Raw genomic sequence first — 20,278 nt, forward strand, 5'->3', positions numbered from 1 at the left:
AAAGTTGAAAAATAAAATTCAGATTAAAATAAGACAGGATAAAAGATGTAAGTAGATAAAAGAAATAATCTGTTACTGTTCTTACCTTTCGTTTAGATTTTATTGACTTCTTTTGGTAATACGTTAGCTCTCCTATAGATTTTGAACCCCAGAGTTTCCGGCCCATTAAGGTATAGCATATTGCCATTATCGTCATAGGAACTAAATACGTGACGCTCAAAAATACGATGTTATAACTGTAACAAAATAAAGAATTCATTAAAAATAGTAAAATAATTATACGATGCTATCGCTTATATTATACGATTAGATATGGTATTTATATTTTGATAATTAATTAATTTATATTAATTTATATTATATTATTTTAGTATTTTATATAATACTAATTTAATATTTTAAATAGTATTATAATACTAATATTATAATACTAAAATACTAAAATACTAACATATAAAATACTAAAATACTAAAATACTAACATATAAAATACTAATACGTAAAATACTAAAATATTTATATATAAAATACTAAAATAATTTGACGGCGTTATCATTTATATTATAGAGATATAGTATTTATATTTTGATAATTAATTAATTAATATTAATTTATATTATATTATTAGTTTATAAATATAAATTAATAATATATAAAATACTAAAATAATTTTACGATGCTTATGTATTTTATGATACATTTACATTATACAATTATAGAGATATAGTATTTATATTTAGTTAATTAATTAATTTATATTAATTTATAAATATAAATTAATTTATATTTTTATAATTAAGGATTTAAGCTTATCATTTGGAGCTATCAAACATTTCAATGTTTACCTATTTGCTGAAAACATGAATAACTGTTTGTTCTTTGGATAAAAAGAGCTGTATTTTCGATTTTATATTTTTGTCTTTTTTATTTAATTTCGCCATGAAAATCAAGATGCTTTGTATTTGAAATTGTTCGCATGTTTTGCTACCAATAATTGGAACCGTGATATGAGTCTAGTATCTTCAAAATCAATTAAAAAATAGCGTGTGACAGTACATACAGTTACAAAAATAAAATTCAAATCTCCGAAAAATCCCACGACATTGATAACGAATTTCAATATTTCAATATCTCACGTCAATGTCACCGAAATTTGATCAAGCGAGTAAAAAACTGTTCGATTAGTTCTTTTCCAATGCCCAATTGGTTCAGTTGTATTCTTGCTTTTCTGACGTTCGATCAATTTTCCCAATTTTAACTTTATGTAATATTCATTTCAGTCTGCTTTCAATAGTATTTTGAATCGTCACACGCGAGTTCGTACTCCTGAAAGTATAATTGAGGGAATAGAAAGGAATACAGCTTCAGTAAAAAGTTCTTCCAAAAATTAAAAGCCATGCACATCGGATTTTTTATATATATTATGTGTATTTTGTGCAACTTCGTGTTTTAAAATTTCCTTCCAACAAATGCATCAAAGCCCGCAGTTTTAACAATTAACCAGTTGTTCAGCAATCAAGATGACAAAACGATTTCGGTAATTTTATAATCCTTATTTATTCAAATTGGTTAGCTGCGATTAATTTATAATAAATTACGCGGATGAAACGGGGTTAACGAGGGCTTTATTGCATAAGTCTGAAAGAAAGAAAAGAAGAAAACGCGATTTGTTCACTAATTACTGTACATGACTCAATTACTAATTGACCAATTAACGAGAAAGGGCCTTTTTTGGAAAAATCGTGTTTCGAAACATTCAGTTTCAGTGTTTTATTTCATTAATAAAATTATCATACCAATAGAATACTTTTTCAAACAACGTTGAATAAAGTTTATTGCTAGTGATGAAATGGCGAGCATATTAATTTTTAAAAATATATATTAATATAATTATAATATTATAAATTATAAATATATATTATAAAATTAATATATATTTATATTATATATATTTAATATTAATATTAATATATATAATATATATAATATTAATATATATTTAATATTAATATTAATAAATTTAATAATAAATTAATTAATATTAATATATATTATAAATAAATATATAAATTTTCGTCTGAATAAAGAATGACGTAGCAATAGAAAACCGAAAGAAAATATTGGAGGAAGATATATGTATATAACATTATATTTTAAGCAAATATAAAGACATACATGTTGTTACAAAGAATTACAACAAATTGTTTTGACTTCACTTATACAAATATATATATATATTAACTATAATACTTCAGTTTGAATAGCTTCAATTTGAATTTTTTAATTGTTATGTAAACTCATATTTTAACAAAGTTCAATTATTTTCAGCAATTTTCTACGAAAATTTTTTTCTTTTATCCATGACATTTTGAAAGCGTAACCCTCGTATTACGCTGGTTCTTTTAAGCGGGACTATGTATTTTTCTTCAGATGGACATGCAACTCGTTCCAATTCATCGATCGATCATATGTGAAACTCTCTGAAACATTGAAGAGGGTACAACTTTCTTTCAGAGATGAAGCAAACGTGTATTGACACTCGAGGTCACCTTTCAAATGTAAAAGGTGAGATAACAATTTCTTGACATGCAGGTAATCTTTGAAAGACAGTAGACGACCTCGAATAATCTTGAAATACCTTGAACATATGTAGATTGATAAATTCGTCGTGGAATTCGAGCTATAAATTTAATTAAAAAAAAAAATAGTTTAGAAGTAGTTTTGTTCAAAAAAAAAAAAAAAAAAAACACTTTGAAATCTCCACCACTATAAAATGTCCCCTTTGGAACAAAGTAAGTTTTACTTGGCTCATTTCTATTCTTTTTCTTTTTTAAAACGAATAATTTAGGAGATAATTTTGCGAATGGTTGCTCTTGCTGCTTTAAATGACCAAAAATGATCGATGAAAATGATTGTAATTTCATTTGCAATTGGTCAGCGCAAAGCTTCTTCTGGTTGCAGTATCGTTGAATAGAAAATGCTTGTAATGACGTTGATACCTTTTATTTAGAAGGAATCGGTTACAACTCTTGCATTACTGCGCTGGGAAACTATTTCCTTCATTGTCGGCTTGATAAATTCAATCGACAAACAACGAGTAGTGTAGAGCGAAATGCGCGAAATATCGTAATGCGATAATGTTAAATGTACCACGCTCCGAAGTTACATTGTTCGAAGCTTAAAAATACCTGCGTGGCTAGATCAGATATTCGATCGTAACATTTTTAATCGCTTTAAATTGCAATTTTTAATATCGAAGCAGCAAGGTGGGAAAAGAAATTGCAGAAATTCGCTTGACCACTTGCGCTGCCAATTGATTGCGGACCGTAACGAGTGACCATAATTGATCGCTTTCTTTTCGAACTCGTAGGTATGATATCCACTGGATAGAAATGATTAATTTATTGTTTGTTTAAATATACTTAATATACTAAATATACTTAATATACTTAATACACTAAATATTAAATATACTAAATATACTTAAAACTGAGAAAATATTACAATTTTGGAACAAAAAATTATCGACGTAGCATTCTTTCATCACTAGATATTATAATTTCGCGAAATTTTTAAAGAGTATTTCATAATACTGTGACGAATAATTGTTCTTGAAGAGTTACAGTCCTTGAAGAGTTACAGTTAAGAATGTCAATATATTTGTAATGAGAGTATGTAATTTTCGTCTGAAATATAGACTCTTGGTTTATTTCTGAAAAACAGATAACTTTGAAATTTCTTTATCTCGATTTTAGTATGAAGAAGAAACATTAGAAAGAAGGGGAGAAAAGAGAGTTTCTCGTGTCCAATTTGAAGAACATGATCCCAAGAAATATATCGTTATCGGACATATTTTCCATGTTGAATTTTGAATCCAACTAAGTGATACTGCACTTACCCTGTGAACGACGCAATATGTTTCTGCTGGCTTCATGCAGAAAGTATCGCTAGTGGTCGAGATTCTCGGGATATACGAAATCAATATCATGATATTGTATCTCACGAGAATCATCTTATGAACGTACATGTATATTCAATATTTGTCATACATCGAAGTCAGTTTAATAAAAATGGCCTGAGATGAAAAGCTTGCGCCGTTTATTCGCTACCAATTCCATTTTCAGATTCTTAGAATGTCAATGTAATTTATGAAAGGAAATTTCATAATATTTTTAATAAATTTATGTTAATTATTTATAATATTTTTAGTAAATTAATTTTATTTATTTATTTATATTATTAATAAATTCATTTTATTTATTTATAATATTTTTAGTAAATTTATTTTACTTATTTATAATATTTTTAGTAAATTTATTTTATTTATTTATAATATTTTTAATAAATTTATTTTATTTATTTATAATATTTTCAATAAACTTATATTATTTATTTAGATTTTCAATAAATTTATATTATTTATTTATAATACTTTCAATAAATTTTAAATATTACATCATATCTAATATTTTTTTCATTTCCGTATTCTATGTATAAAGGAACATAAGCTGTCACATACGTATTATTAAAGACAAAAGAAAATAATTTTAAATAATTGTAAAGGATTACAAAAAATGTGTTAAGAAAAGAAGATAGATCATTATCAAACAACAGTAAATAATAATCATTGAGTAATAATAGATAGACTATAGATAATTATAAATTATATATCATGTGTAGATAGTTATAATAAATTACTATTAAACAGATAATAATTATTAAAAAATAATCTATCTTTTGTTTTCAACATATTTTTCTATTGTTTATAATTATGTATAATTAATTTATAATTATATTATTTCTTTCAGCAGTGATTTATCCAATTTCTTTTACTAGTTTTTGCGAGATTCGACTTCATTCCTTAATTGTCTGCCTAAATCTTTCAGTTACGTTCAGACCAACAAGTTTAATTACTTGTTGGCCAATCAAGGAAGAAGTACTGCTACCGTTCGTTATACTTCTCAGCTTGTTATTCAGTTTATTTTCGTCTCTCTGCGACAATTTTCAACTTACTTTGCTGTTTAAGCGATGAGCTGAAGATAAATGTCCTTCTCTTAATCATCGTATCAACTATCCATATTAAATTTTTTCTTATCCACAATGATAGCAATTCTTCGTCCTTTTTGTACATAGTAAATTTCAAATATATTTCCAGTTGCTCTGTTAAAAATATACTGTTCCTTATCTCTCGTATGTTTTCAGCTTTTTATCGTAAATTGAACAAAAACTTATAAATTCCTCGTTTTTCTTTCTTTTTTTAGGTGATATTTACTATGTACAATATAGGTCAGAAAATTGATTATTCCGAATTGGTACTTTTCGTCAGCACTGAAAGGGTTGGGAATTCAGTCGAGATAATTGTACGACGAGGCTGTATCGCGATGAAGTTCTGCAATGCCGATGAATACACGTGTAGTTCAAGGCATTCAATGAATTTAATTATCAATGAATTTAATTTTCACAGAGTGTTCGATGACAGATGTTTGTTGTAAGCTCTTGCAAGCGCTGATTTACTAGTCGTTAGTGGTCGTGAATAGTTGACGTTTATTAACAAAAACTTTAATTCTGCAGAGCGATTCTGTGTAAACTACATGTATATCAAATTACTCTTGGAAATATAATTTCTTGTAGGAAATTACAGTTATTAGAGATAAAATTACGATAAATTTATTACAGAACTGTTGTACTTACAAATATTCGATTCTGCTGTGCAGATAGCTTCCATCCGGCCATACCAGGTAACATGAAATCCTAGTTTTTCCGTTCGAATACCTGCAATTAATCAATAAATTTGTATTCAATAATTAATCGGTAATTAATCAGTAAATATTTCTTCAGAAATATAATTATCCAAATTATTATTATGTAATTATCCAAATTTTAATTATTATTATATTATTAAAATTATTAATAATTAATAATATTACTATTATTATATAATTATCCAAATTATTATTATGTAATTATCCAAATTTTAATTATTATTATATTATTAAAATTATTAATAATTAATGATATTACTATTATTGTATAATTATCCAAATTATTATTATGTAATTATCCAAATTTTAATTATTATATTATTAAAATTATTAATAATTAATAATATTACTATTATTATATAATTATCCAAATTTTAATTATTGTCATATTATTAAAATTATTAGTAATTAACAATTAATAATATTATTATATTATTATTATTATATAATTATCCAAATTTTAATTATTATTATATTATTAAAATTATTAATAATAGTATTATTATATTATTATTATATAATTATTTAATTATTACTGTATTATTAAAATTATTAATAATAATATTATTATATTATTATTATTATGTAATTATTCAAATTTTAATTATTATATTATTAATAATACCAATTAAAATTAAATTTTATTATTAAAATTATTAAGAATTAATAATTAATATAATAATCTTATTATATCATTAGTATTATATAATTATCTAAATCTTAATACTAATCTTAAGAGGCGCACAGTTATATTAGTTCAAGATATCAACAATTTTTCATCGTTATTGGTTCAACTGTGCTCTTCACTAGAAAAAAAATTAAATTCACTGTAACAATAACTGATTGTATTCATCGATTGTTCTTCTCACTTTGACAGGTCTCTTGATTCCAATACGTACCAGTGTCTTCTTGAGGCTTCTTGATTAAATTCAACGAAACGTAAAAGCAATAGAATCATAAGTAACAAAAAGGAGATGAATTGATGTTGATCGCGATTGAAGCTGAATAAATGTCGAAACTGAACATTTACTTTCGTAAATGAAAACCAGCTGGATCTTGTCTTCTCTCTTTGGGAGGAATGATTACATTGTCGCAAGCATGCTGCTAAGGAGAGAGCTAAATGTTCAAAGTACTGCACGTTGTTACTGCCTTTCGGCTTGTTGACTTCTTTAGTATATTGGAGGCAAGAGTAAGTAACATAGCTTGGATGAATTAAAGAGGTACGACTGCTGTGTTAGTTCTCCTCGTTGCAGCGCGTGAAAACCGCCAAGGGGGAGGAAACATTTCTGCGGTTACGAGGGAAACGCTGTGTATTAATTTTCCAGATATTATCGTCTGAAGTTCTTAACACCAATTCACCGTAAGATGTGTTTCTCGTACACAGCGGAGAGCACTTAAACTGCGCCATCGAAGATGAAAAATTGTCGACCGCGTCCGGTGTTTCCTCTTTCATTTCTTATCTGGATATTAAGTGGTCAGGACAGTTTAAAATTTTCAAAAAATCGATTTTGTTTTGTTTTGTTTTGTTTTAAATAGCAGTTTGAAGTCTTGGAAATGAGATACAAAAGTTTACTTTAAAATCACTTATTTTGGAGTAGAATAATAAATCCGCGGATACATAGTTTGAAGTCTTGGAAATGAGATGCAAAAGTATACTTTAAAATCACTTATTTTGGAGTAGAATAATAAATCCGCGGATACAAAATAATTGAATTTGCATCACTGTTTACAACATTAAACAATATAAGTGTAATTACACATAAAGTGTAAATCGTGTGATTCAAATATTATTTTTGATGAATCGAATATTAGGGGACTTGGATTCAATTTAGTTGTGAATTGTGAGATATATAAATAAAAAAAGTAAGTAAAGGATACGTATGAAAAATGACGTTCTGAAATTTTAAACGCGTTTTTCTCGAAACTAGGTTTTTAGAAACGGTGTACAAGATATCTCGGAATCTAACCAACTGATTACTGTGAAAACTTGATGCGTATCTTTAGTGTAACATTTACTAGGGATTGACGATCGAACGTTTTTTAATTTTTAACAATTTCGAAGAATATAAACAAAGAACGTAGAAATTCGATACATCGAAAACAAATAGCTGCTGTTCTCATAATTTTCACAGAAATGAAAATGTTGGATCGTCAATCCCTAGAGAATATTGTTTACCTTTGAACCTTTTTCTGCCTTTTTGTTGCAACTAATCCTGTTTGGCTGGAATCATGCACACCGATAGGCAATGTAAAAAAAAGTCATGTATTACAAAATTAAATAAGAGCCCTCTTTTTTTCTTCTCTAATGTTGCTTTTTATAGTTCATAATGTTATTAAAACAAACCACGAAAGCTCATGTCAATCAAATATATGCCTTTTAGGCCCGTCAAACTGTCCTGCCTCCTTAAACTCTTGCTGCCACGCACTTTTTTGTCCCAAATTGCCACATTCTCTCTATTTCAAGCGTATTTAGATGTAACCCAGGCAAAACAAATGATAAGTTTACTGCTTCTTAATCATTTCTATCCGAGTTCAAAAGAAAAAGAAAGCGAAATTATTGTACACGGTTCGGTCACTCGTTACGGTCCGCGCGCGAGCCAGCTGCAAAGCGCAAGGGGTGAAAGAGAAAAGCGTAGCTCTAGAGAAATCACGTTCGGAGCACTACGTAGTATGTTTCGCACGATGGTAAGCGAGCCATAAACTCTCGAAACTCCAATCTCTCGGTGATACATAAAGCGATTTCGCCCCGAAGTAAATTACGCAGTGCTCGCAAACGCTACGAGAAGTTTTTTTGTTTATGAAAAAACAATTGTAAACTGTGTTGCGTGAAACATGATCATATAAAACATCTGTTCAACCCGCAGGCGTTTTAATTTGAGCGAATCAAGTGACGAATCTCATTCCTTTGTATTATATAATGAAAATAAAGGACTGTGTCACGCGACTTCCGTCAACGTACACAAATTACTTGCCATTGTTTATTCATAAGTACGCCAGTGTATTATTTAGATTGCATTAAAATATTTCACTAGTCGTTTGTTAATTTATAAGGATGAGAGAACGCAGAAAAGAAGAAATTCTCTTTAGAAACGTTTAAGTCGTATTCTTATTCAATAACGATGCAACCTAAACAAGATTTTAATTTAATTTTAATTTAATTCCTGAATCGAAGAGCCATTGCAAAATATAAAATTTATGTTAGTTTGACGATGCTGTGTTTAATTTAGATTTATTTTGACACATGTGCGATATTGTATGTATCGGTATACATACGTATTATAACGCAGATAGACGTTTTTCTTTTTAATTTCATTCATTTCCGAGTGGTAATATGATATCTGATACCAAAACGATATTAATTAACGTGCAATTAGCTGCTTCTCTCTTCAATTTGATACAAAATGTCAGTGTAAATGCCTAGTGCAGGATCTCGACCATATAATTTGGCAGTGCCCGACAGGAATGTCTTAATAAATAAACTGTGCAGAATGGGTTATTTTTTGCCTCATACATGGACTTTTTTTTTTTTAGCAAACCATACATTACTCCCTTGTTGTGTATTCACAAATTTCTTGAAAATCACAGTTGGCATCTATAATTAATTTTTATAGAGTACTTAGCAATGACTACTAACAATTTAAAAATATCCTTAAGTTCTAATTATAAGTATGTAAACATAAAATATGTATCATAGTTGTATATCCGTGTAATCTTTAAGACAAAACATGTGAATTTCTCTCTGTACTGCTAGTATGCACAGAAATGTATAATAATAATATAATAATATTATATATTATATAATAATTATATAATACAATAATATAATAATAATAATATTAATATAATAATATAATATTGTAATAATATATAATATTATATTATTATAATTATTATTAATATAATATTATTATAATATTAAAATAATATAATATTATTATTATTATAATTAATATAATATAATACTATTATAATAATAATAATATTTATAATAATATAATATTATATAACCCAGTAGCGGATTTTATAGCGTAATTTTATATATTATATAATAATATAATTGTATAATATAATACATTATATAATATTATTATAATAATAATAATATAATAATAATCATACTATAAAAATATTATAATAATATAATATTATTATTATAATAATATTATAATAATATAATATTATTATTATTATAATATTATAATAATATAATATTATACAACCCAGTAGTAGATTTTATAGCGTAATAAAAAAAAAAATTATCACAGTGACCAATCGTTCGCGTTGGCGACTCGTCGGTTACCAAGTGCGTAAAATTCCACATATTCTCTTAAATCTAGTAATCATTGACTGATCGACAAGAGACAAAAATACTCGAAGACTAAGTTCGATGAACAAACTCAACGATCAAAGCACATCATGGTTTCTGATCTGCTAGAAAGTTGCCTGTCGTGTGAATGCTTGTATTGATTCAATCTACAGGGTGTCTCAGCCAGAACGAGTCTACCTAAATATCTCTTTTGTCTTTTATGTTTTGTGAAAAAGCTTCGTGGCACGATTTAAATCATATCGGAAGTAGGAATCTCTTCGAACAGAAAGTTCTTTCGTTCTGACTCGCTTCTTTCTTTTTCTATTACATTTTGCAGCAACTGTAGATTGAAGAAAATATATTCGAATGTACTTAAATGATAACTTTCAGGTGATCCAGAAAACCAATAATGTAAATTGTCGCGATGAATAAATTTACTGTGATGTAAACTGTCGATATCGACAGCAAACTCTCTGACACAACATAAAATGATGTTTATCAATGAGCGACTGATTTCTATTCCATTCGTAACAATTTTTGGTCTCTGTTGCTTTTTGTTCTCAACGCTACCGGGTATCTTCGAATTTTTCAACTAATTTAGCGTACGACGAATAATTGCGAATTGAAAGCCGTTCTTTGTGCAACTGTATCGCTTCCCCATTGCATTGATCAGCAGCGCCATTAGTATAAATTAGTTGGATTCGAGTTTCGTATAATAATTGCAAGCTATCGTGAAACGCTTGCGATACACTAATGATCTCTTCAGTGAGATAGGAAGCAAACAGTTTATTGGTAAACATAATTTATTCGTGTCAGAAAATATATCACCGTCGACATCGCAATAGGTTTACATACATTACATTATTGGTTTTCTAAGTCATCTAAAGCTTGTCATTTAAATGTATTGAAAGGAAATTTTTTCATTCGCTGCAAGATGCAATAGAAAAGAATAGACGTTTTGCACTTAAAAGGGTACATGTATTCGCATTTTCGTGATCAAATGCGTAAGAGTCTACATATTCTCTTGTCTCTAGTGATTTTCAATATATTTCATTTGTACCTAATACCTCGTATTTAAAAAATTTTTTTTTTTTTTTCTTAATTTGCAAATAGCCATATATTTATACATACATCGTTTGAAAGACCTCAATACGTTAACTGCGTTAATTTATTTCTTAATTACTTTCACTTTTACTAACTATCAACAATTAGTTGTCTAAATGATCATTTATAAATAATTTACGCATACTACCTTCTTGACTCGGTTGTTGAATACAATAAACACGGTACTGCTAATGTTGAAGAGATAACCCATATTAGAAGAACAATTATCACCGTCCTTCTACGAGACATGTGATGCTGAAGTGGTCTCATGATGGCCATATACCTGCAACAAACAATTATTTCATTTGCAAACGCTTCATTTTATTCAAAATTATTGACAAATTCATCAAGTGTCCCTCGGCTCCTCAATCTAATCAATTTCCACGTTCCATCCTACTCTTTCAGATTTCCTTCCCTCTTCTATCTCATGTTTTACTCTTACTCAAGTTTGACCATGTGTAACAATAGTTTGTGCAACAAAGTCAATTTCTTCCTCCGCTTTAAAAGAGAGACGTACAAAACCAATCTCTTAGACACCTAAGTCATTCAGTCACTACCCCATCATCGTCTCTGTTCTTTTAATCCATCTCTTGCGTCACCGAATTTCTTTCCTCGTCTTTTTCACTTATTTCTGCAGCTGCTGTGTTATTCCATTTTAATTCTTATACTTGTTTCCATCTCACTTATCTTATGGTGTTTATAGCAGAGCCAACTAACTGGCTGCTCGCCTCTACTTACCTGATCGTTAGCGCTACCCCCTCCACTGCATCGATCTCCCCCACTTGCTTAGTAGGGAAATCAACAGACTGAGAGAGTGGGGGAAGAGATGTAGTGGAGAGATCGATGTGTGAAGAGATAGATGCAGTGGAGGGGGTAGCGCTAGCGATCAGAAAAGTGGAGGCAACGCCGGTTCTGAGCTGTAGCATATATGTACATATGTATCATCTTTCTATACTTACATTATCCATAATGTTATTCTTGTATTTTTCCCCTTCTTCTTTATTTTTATGTAAAAGGGGATTTCCCATTAAATTAAATTAAAATTATTCATACAGTTTGTGATCATCGTTTACTAGCGAAAATATGTTGTTTTCATATAAGTTGTACAATGATGCAATGATGAAAGAAGTTCAGTGGAATAGCATAAAGACATTCAATGTCTCAGTTACCTCCATAAATATTATATTCGGATACTAAACTTTCAATTTTTAGGAAGTTAATAATATTTAAAAATTCGTCTTTACTTTCGTAGTCCTGGATTCACTTCTTTCAAAGATGTCTCTTCATCTTACAGCAAATAGAAAAATGAAGACGAAATCAAGTGTTCCGAAAGTTTGAAGTTTTAAGATTCAGCGAAACTTGTTAAAACTTCCAAGAGTTGTAAGCTTCGAAGCGTTTTGGAACCCCCTGTTGCTAAATACTGCGATACTGTAAGAAATGATGGAATATCGATAGATTCAGGAAAGGGGTAGACGATTTTTAACAGTTAGACAATCAGTTTCGAGCTCATCATTTTCCATCATCAAGATATTGGAGAGCAGGTTGACCTCGTGTTCATCAGTGTAATGAAGAACAAGTTACAGCTCTTGCTCGTACTTCTTCGTTAATGGGTTTACGTAGTATTGCTATTCCTTGCAGAACATAACGTGTTGAAACGTTACTATCAAATGACTTTGTTCGTCGATAGTTTTAGTATTGGATATTAAATGACAAAGAAATGTATAATTTCAAGAAAGTACAGTGAAAGTTCGTTTAAGGACGCGGTTTCGTTTGAATTCTGAAAAAGCTCTTTAATAAGTCATATACGCAATATCACTCTAATTTTTAAATTGTAAACAAAAAATGCATTTCTTCTTCATAAGCATATTGCAACAGTTAATTGTTCTCACTATTACAGAATCACATAGAATTGTTAACAAAAGAAAATACAATCAGAGCTGGATGAAGTATTACTAATAATAATCTATTATTATTATTTAATATCTAACTAATACTAATAATAATCTATTATTATTATTTAATATCTAACTAATACTAATAGTAATCTATTATTATTATTTAATATCTAACTAATACTAATAGTAATCTATTATTATTGTTTAATATCTATTATTTTTATTTAATATCTATTAATATCTATTCTATTATTGTTATTTAATATCTATTAACATCTATTATTATTATTTAATATTTATTATTTTTATTTAATATCTATTAACATCTATTCGATTATTATTATTTAATATCTACTAACACTTATTATTATTATTTAATATCTAACTAATACTAATAATAATCTATTATTATTATTTAATATCTATTATTTTAAACTATGCGTGTAGCCTACTTGTTGCAAAATATGTTTTTAAAATATCACTAAAGAAATGGCATTTTTTTTCGAGTTGCATTATACTGCCCATCATTTTGAGAATAAAAAAATCTCAAAGGAACCGAATTTGTCGCAAATGAAAATGAAATTAAAGTATCGCAAATATTTCATTAAAATTTGAAGTGATATTAATTTTTTACATAATATCCTTTTATTCAGAATGGCGCGGGAAATCAACTCGTGAAGAAATATCATAGAGTTACGTAATCAAATCCAATTTGCGCTTTGCAATCTTCTTTTACTTTCGCTACAAACAAAATTGTAGACCAACTCAGTTACCAGATTCGCTTTGTATATTATCGATCTTTGTACACGAGAATAGGATTGGTTATCTCGTTGATATTGAGTTCCAACATACTAGTTTTTACAGCAGCAAACAAAGCCTGTTAAGCTCGTTAAGAAGCAAGCCGGCAATTTTCGATTGTACGTCCGTGAATCGACGATTGGATATCACAGTTAACCTTTCGTAGGTAACTTCGATCGTTTACACTCTCGAGAGAATTTTGAATGCGATTCCCTTCACGACAAATTTTTATTTTTGCCGGAGAGCAGTTTCTCAAAGATCGATCGTGCCATAACGTGATAAAGACCTCATCAAATAATACAATTTTTTTGCATCATTTTTTGTACAATTTTCTTCGAAAGCTTGAACCAAGTAATAAAGTTAAATGTGGAGATGAAAGACTCGGTTTTTCTATAGACAGTACGATAATTTGTTTGCCTCCACGAAGGAAGCGGATTAAGGACATCCGCTTTCACTGATATAGGATCAAATTGACCACCTCGGTGAAAGCAAATATTTTACGATACACGACGTTAGATCTAGACCTCTTCGAGAGGTATTAGCAAGTATCAATGCACGAAAAAATGACTTTTATGATTCTTCTTGTCATTACTACGAATGTTTGAAAAAAATTCTAAACACTTCGAATTAAACTTTGAACATCAAGATTAACGAAACGTCAGAATTTTTATCGTTTAATCCTAACGTTCATAATTTGATATAATTGAATATTAAGGTTAGAATTTTTATCGTTTAAGCCTAACGTTCGTAATGATAAAAATGATGGCTGTAAAAAATTATACTAGTTTTAAGGGATTGTCGTAAAAAGAAAATTTCAATCTACAAAACTATAAACCGATCTAGTCATGGAAGAAAAAAAATGTTTAATGGTTTGAATTTCTACAATTTTCGAGGAAAAAGTATTCTCACATATCAGCGATTATCTCCGAGAGAAACAATTTCAGGAACAAAAATAGAGATTTTGAAAAGGGAGAAAAATTGACTGAGAGACCCAGACTGAGACCAAGATTGTTACAGAATTTTTTGTCGTGAAGTTATAATTACAATTTAAATCATCGACTATTTTTCATCGTTACTGGTTCAATTATGTCTTTCACTGTAAACCCTTACTAAACGAATTTTACCTTCGCTCGCCGCGTCAATCAACCGAAAGTTAACACCAACGAATTAATGGTTGCAGCTGCAAAGCTTCATTTCCGCCAAAATCTATTTCTAAACTCGCAAATATAGCAGACATCACTAAGAAAGACTGAAGAATCCTCATTGTAGCTTGTGAATCGAATTCGTGAAATATTTCTTCGTAGAATGAGTTTGTCTAAATTATCCTGAATTTAGATATTTGTTTATTCGTTTATCTACGTGTAAATTCTCGAACGTATGCGAGTCTTTTACGAAATTCGCTGTAATAAAGGATACGGTGTCTGGATGCACGAAGGAAATTCCGCTAAACGTTATCTATCTGTTCGGAATGCCGGAACGGGATTGTCAGTGACCAAGCTCCTCCACTGCCAGAACTTTTAACACTTTCTGCACAGAATACGAAATTCGTCGCGTATTGAACGCGACGTGAACACAGTGCCCGGACTTTACCAGCAGCACAATCGAATGACTGTGGTGTCCCTGGTTGCAACAACTGTTAAAAGCGGCCCTCATACGTGAGACGAATATGTAAAACAAATAGAGAAAGCCACGAACGCGATGCACGGTGAGGTTATTGGCATTGTATCGAAGCGTTAATGGGATGCAATCCGAGGCGTGCAGCAGAAGCGAAGATACTGCAAGAAAAATAGATAGAGATGCACCGAATATACAGGGTGTCCCGGATTTTTTCCCCGCCAAACTGCGAGAGCTTAATCTAGGGGTCAAAAGAAGAGAAAAAATATTACATGAAGTTTGCGAATTAACTCTTTAATTAACTTGTTAAGGAGATACAAAATAGAATAGTGAGAAATAGTTGCTCACTATTTTTAAAGTCTCATTTCAAAATGATGTCCTCCTGCTCGGACACAAGCTTGACATCGATGAAAAACTGAATTTATTGCTCTATGCAGTGTCTCAGTATTCTTGTTGCATTTCAATGCAACTGCATTTTTAATACGCTGCGCAAGATCTTCGTACGAAGTCACTACGGTCGAGTAACCCTTTTGTTTCAGAGCGACCTATAGGTAAAATTATAATATTTATCGTATGGTTTGCGTAGTTACAAGGATATCGGATAGATCTGTGTTTATCAACACTTATTTTCAATTATGAAACAGGCTCGTGCAAAGAAAAGGAATGACTGAAATACTGAAATTCAGTAAAATACTGACTATCTATTTTTGATTATATCTCTGTGACAAAGCGTTAATTCGCAGACTTCGTATGACATTTGTTTCTTCTTTTGGCCCCTAGAGTAAGCTCTCGCAGTTTGGCGGAAAAATCCCGGGACACCCTGTATATTTATTTCTGAAAGTGGAAACATAATATATAAACATCATATTAAATTAACTGAATGACGTATAACAATTTGATCACTTTGAATATCTCTGTTTTCGAAAACACGAGAACAGAACTTTGTTAATAAAAATCGTTTAGTATTAATACAATTCATAATTTTTTTTTTTATAACTGGAGGAGTTTCGAAGAAGCTTCATCCTCACTTTTTTAAATAAAACTCTATATTTTATATGTATATATCAATCGATGCAGCTTTTTATCCTCTATAAAGAGAGTATTGATCCATCTATGTGGACAAATTAATAGTTTAAGAGATATTTTATCATATTTAGTCATAAATCTATGCACGAAAGAGGACAGCAAAAACACCACTCATTTTTCTTCATCTTTTATGCAATAAATTTTGCAGAATTATAGTTAAAATATCTTCTAGTAACTTCTCGACAAACATAGATTGATGCTCGAAAATGTCGAGCTGCATCGATCGATGGAGCAGAAAATACATACATACATCATTTCATTTAAAAAAGTTAAGGTAACTTTGAAATAACCTCGAGTCTTTCCACTTATAAAAAAAAAACTATTTTAGCATTATTTGGACTTTGTATTAAACAACTTTTGTTAACAGAGTTTTTTCATACCTTCATAAACAAAGCAAGTATTCAAAATTCACTCTGTTACACAAGTTCACTGTGTTTGTGAATTTGTGAAAATTCTGAAGTTAAAGAGAAAATTACATAGTAAATCATCAATGTGCATAAAATGAATAATGAACAACTCGATGCAAAAGAACATAATATCAATGTAGAAACATCGCTGTAATATTTATATTATATACAAATTAAGTTTATTTTCAAAAAACGAGATGTTATAATAACACGAACATTTAATTTCTAAATATATATTTATTTCTTTTATTTTACAAAAAAAAATAATATATGTATTATATATTTGGATCATTTACTTTCGAGACAATTAAAATTATTAAAATAAATTAATTAACCCTGATACAAAGTAAATTTTACTTACTTATTTTTTAAAACATTCATTTTCGTTACTTTAAACTATTACTAATATTAAATTGTATAGTTAAATAATATTAAATTGTATAGTATAATAATAATATTAATATTAAGTTGCTTTAAACTATTAATAATATTATTAATTTTTAATTATTACTAAAATATATTTTCATCATAAAACTTTATTAAATTATATTAATTTCAAATTATATTTATATATAAATAAATTTATATTTTTAATGGTTGAAATAATAGTGACTATTCGACGGGAAACGACCCGAAAAGAGCCATTTAGATCCTGGTGAATGTTCGATACGTGATAGAGAGTATATGAGGAGAAGCTCGCCGTGCCATCGCATACAGAAACAGGATGTTATCCTTAAACGATTGAAACTATAGAAACTGTAGAATAATAAATAGTAGATTGCAATAAATTGCAACAACTTTGTATTATTATACTCACAACAAAATTCGACGGAATCACGTAACAATGTACTAAATTTGTCGATTGCAATTACAATATTAATTATGAGTTTTATTACGATGATAATTAGGTTCATTACAATTGCATCACACATTCATTGTTGATACGGTTCATAGCGAATAAATTTCAGGACACTATTATGATTATATGATTTATCACATTATTGTTTGATACATTGCAATAATTAGTTAAGTACTATTGCGAGATGATAATGATCTGGGTCATAGCAATGATCAGTTGTGTATTATTACACGATGATAGTGGTTAAAACTATTTAATATTACAACAATAATTAATTGATAATGATTTATATTATCACTATATTATATTTATATTATAGATTTATATTATCAGCATATTATATTTATATTATAGATTTATATTGTCAGCATATTATATTTATATTATAGATTTATATTATCAACATATTATATTTATATTATAGATTTATATTATCAGTATATTATATTTATATTACAGATTTATATTATCAGTATATTATACTTATATTATAGATTTATATTATTAGTATATTATTAGTATATTTATATTATATTATCAGCATATTATATTTATACTATAGATTTATATTATCAGTATGTTATATTTATATTATAGATTTATATTATCAGTATATTATCACATTATCAGTCGTTTATTATTATAAGATAACTCTGAACAATTTAAAATGATAATGACTTAAGGTCATCAACTTTAAATCGTAAATCGTTACAGTGACAACATGTTACGTCTAATTGCGAGGTGATGTAGAATTTTAATTATCACGTCGTTGAGACAAATGTGGCAATACTGCGAAGTGATGAAGTTTGAATTGTTGAAAACAAGACATTGGAACCTATTGGAGACTATGGACATTGTAATTTCAAGACATCGATGGATTGCTTGACAGATAACATATTGGTGGTTCACGAGTTGGTTTCATGAACGACTCACTCAACATGTATGTATGTACGTGTGTTTGTAGGATAGAATCTTGCAAAGGAAATTGGAAATCACTTTCATAACGTAAAATAAAATAATATTTATTAACGAATGAAAGGAATTAAAAATTCTGCTACCAATTATTGCAACTATTCCTTTCGAGTTAGATTAATTTGATAAAAATTATAATATCATTATTTATAACTTGAATGCTGCAGTAAACAGGAAGCAAATTTATGAGAAATTTTTCTTCAATTCTTTTGTTAGCAAATATTTGAAAATGTAGATAAATATTGTAGTAACAATTTCAAATATTTATAATTTATTAGAGTCACTTCAGGAAATTACACTCGATGAAAAATTATTAATATTTTAAACTCTTATCAGCTCTGCGAAAAAAATCGTAATGAAATCTGTCAGTCATATTGATAATATTATATATATTTTATATAATATTATATATATTTTATATACATTTTATATATTTTTCAAGTAATCGTATAAGAATTTTTGAAACATCCATCATACGTTCCATTTAAACATCCATATTTTATATGCATAAATGCCAGATGTTTCTTCCATATTTTGCGTGTCTGAAACATCCATTGTATTATTAATTACATTCCAAAATACATTAATTTGATGATATATGATATAGCCTAAGCTTTCTCTTTAGTAATTACATCAACTCATTAAAAATTAATAACCATTGTGTCAGGCAACATTTCATTTACATTTCTCTCGGATTAATTTGTGTTATCAAATTCTATTTTTTAATACTGTGGTTATGAGAAAATACTCCAAGAATTATACTTTATAAAATATACTTTCTATACTGAATTTTAAAATTCTACGAAATTTAAATAGTTATGTTTTTTGCCATTTTAATTTAAAAGAAGGGCTAATTTCGATATTCATAAAACAAGGTTTTAACGACAAAATTCCACGAAAATTGGAAAGTGTCAGCACATAAAAAAATATAGATATGTCATCGATAAATTCGAAAATTTATTGGAGAAATAAGAAAACGAAAAATGACAGTCTTGGAAGCGAAATAATTTACAGCGAATAAACATTTCCTTTTGTAAAATATAATTTTTGTTGCTGAAGTAATTAAAAGCTATGATATCTTCTTCGATGATTTCCAAAGCAGCGCAAGTGCACAAATTTTTAAAGCTTTTTACACAAAAGACAGTCGTCTAATAATATTAAAAATATATGTGTAATATTATAAATATTAAAAATATTAAAAATATTATATATAAATATTATAAATATTATATAATATATACTTACGGCAAAAATCATCAAAGTAGATAATATTAACAAATATAAACAATTATAATACTGTTATAATATTAATTATATTGTTATAATTATATTATCAAATTTTATTATAACAATATAATTATATAATATAACAGTATAATTCTAATTACTATATAATAACTCTATAATTCTAATAAATTCTAATATAACGATATAATTACATTGTTATATTACGTAATATCGTTATAATATTAACT

The 20,278-nt window shown here is 28.1% G+C and overlaps 2 protein-coding genes across 2 annotated transcripts in view; one reads left to right on the forward strand and one right to left on the reverse strand.

Moving 5' to 3' along the window:
- The window catches only part of LOC122538996 (tetraspanin-5-like), a 131,818-nt gene extending 129,049 nt beyond the window's left edge, over positions 1-2,769 (forward strand). The window contains exon 8 of the mRNA XM_043673553.1: positions 2,431-2,769. Within this exon, the coding sequence (XP_043529488.1) occupies positions 2,431-2,484 (54 nt within the window). The 3' untranslated portion in view covers positions 2,485-2,769. The remainder of the gene's footprint in view (positions 1-2,430) is intronic.
- LOC122538995 (tachykinin-like peptides receptor 86C) overlaps positions 1-20,278 on the reverse strand; it is a 48,220-nt gene that overhangs the window by 5,049 nt on the left and 22,893 nt on the right. The window contains exons 3-5 of the mRNA XM_043673549.1: positions 11,321-11,455; positions 5,692-5,772; positions 86-236 (exon numbers count right to left, since the gene is read on the reverse strand). Coding sequence (XP_043529484.1) covers positions 86-236; positions 5,692-5,772; positions 11,321-11,455 — 367 coding nt within the window. The remainder of the gene's footprint in view (positions 1-85; positions 237-5,691; positions 5,773-11,320; positions 11,456-20,278) is intronic.

Source organism: Frieseomelitta varia, unplaced genomic scaffold, assembly GCF_011392965.1.
Source record: "Frieseomelitta varia isolate USP_RPSP 00005682 unplaced genomic scaffold, Fvar_1.2 scaffold_185, whole genome shotgun sequence".
Classification (NCBI taxonomy): Eukaryota; Metazoa; Arthropoda; class Insecta; order Hymenoptera; family Apidae; genus Frieseomelitta; species Frieseomelitta varia.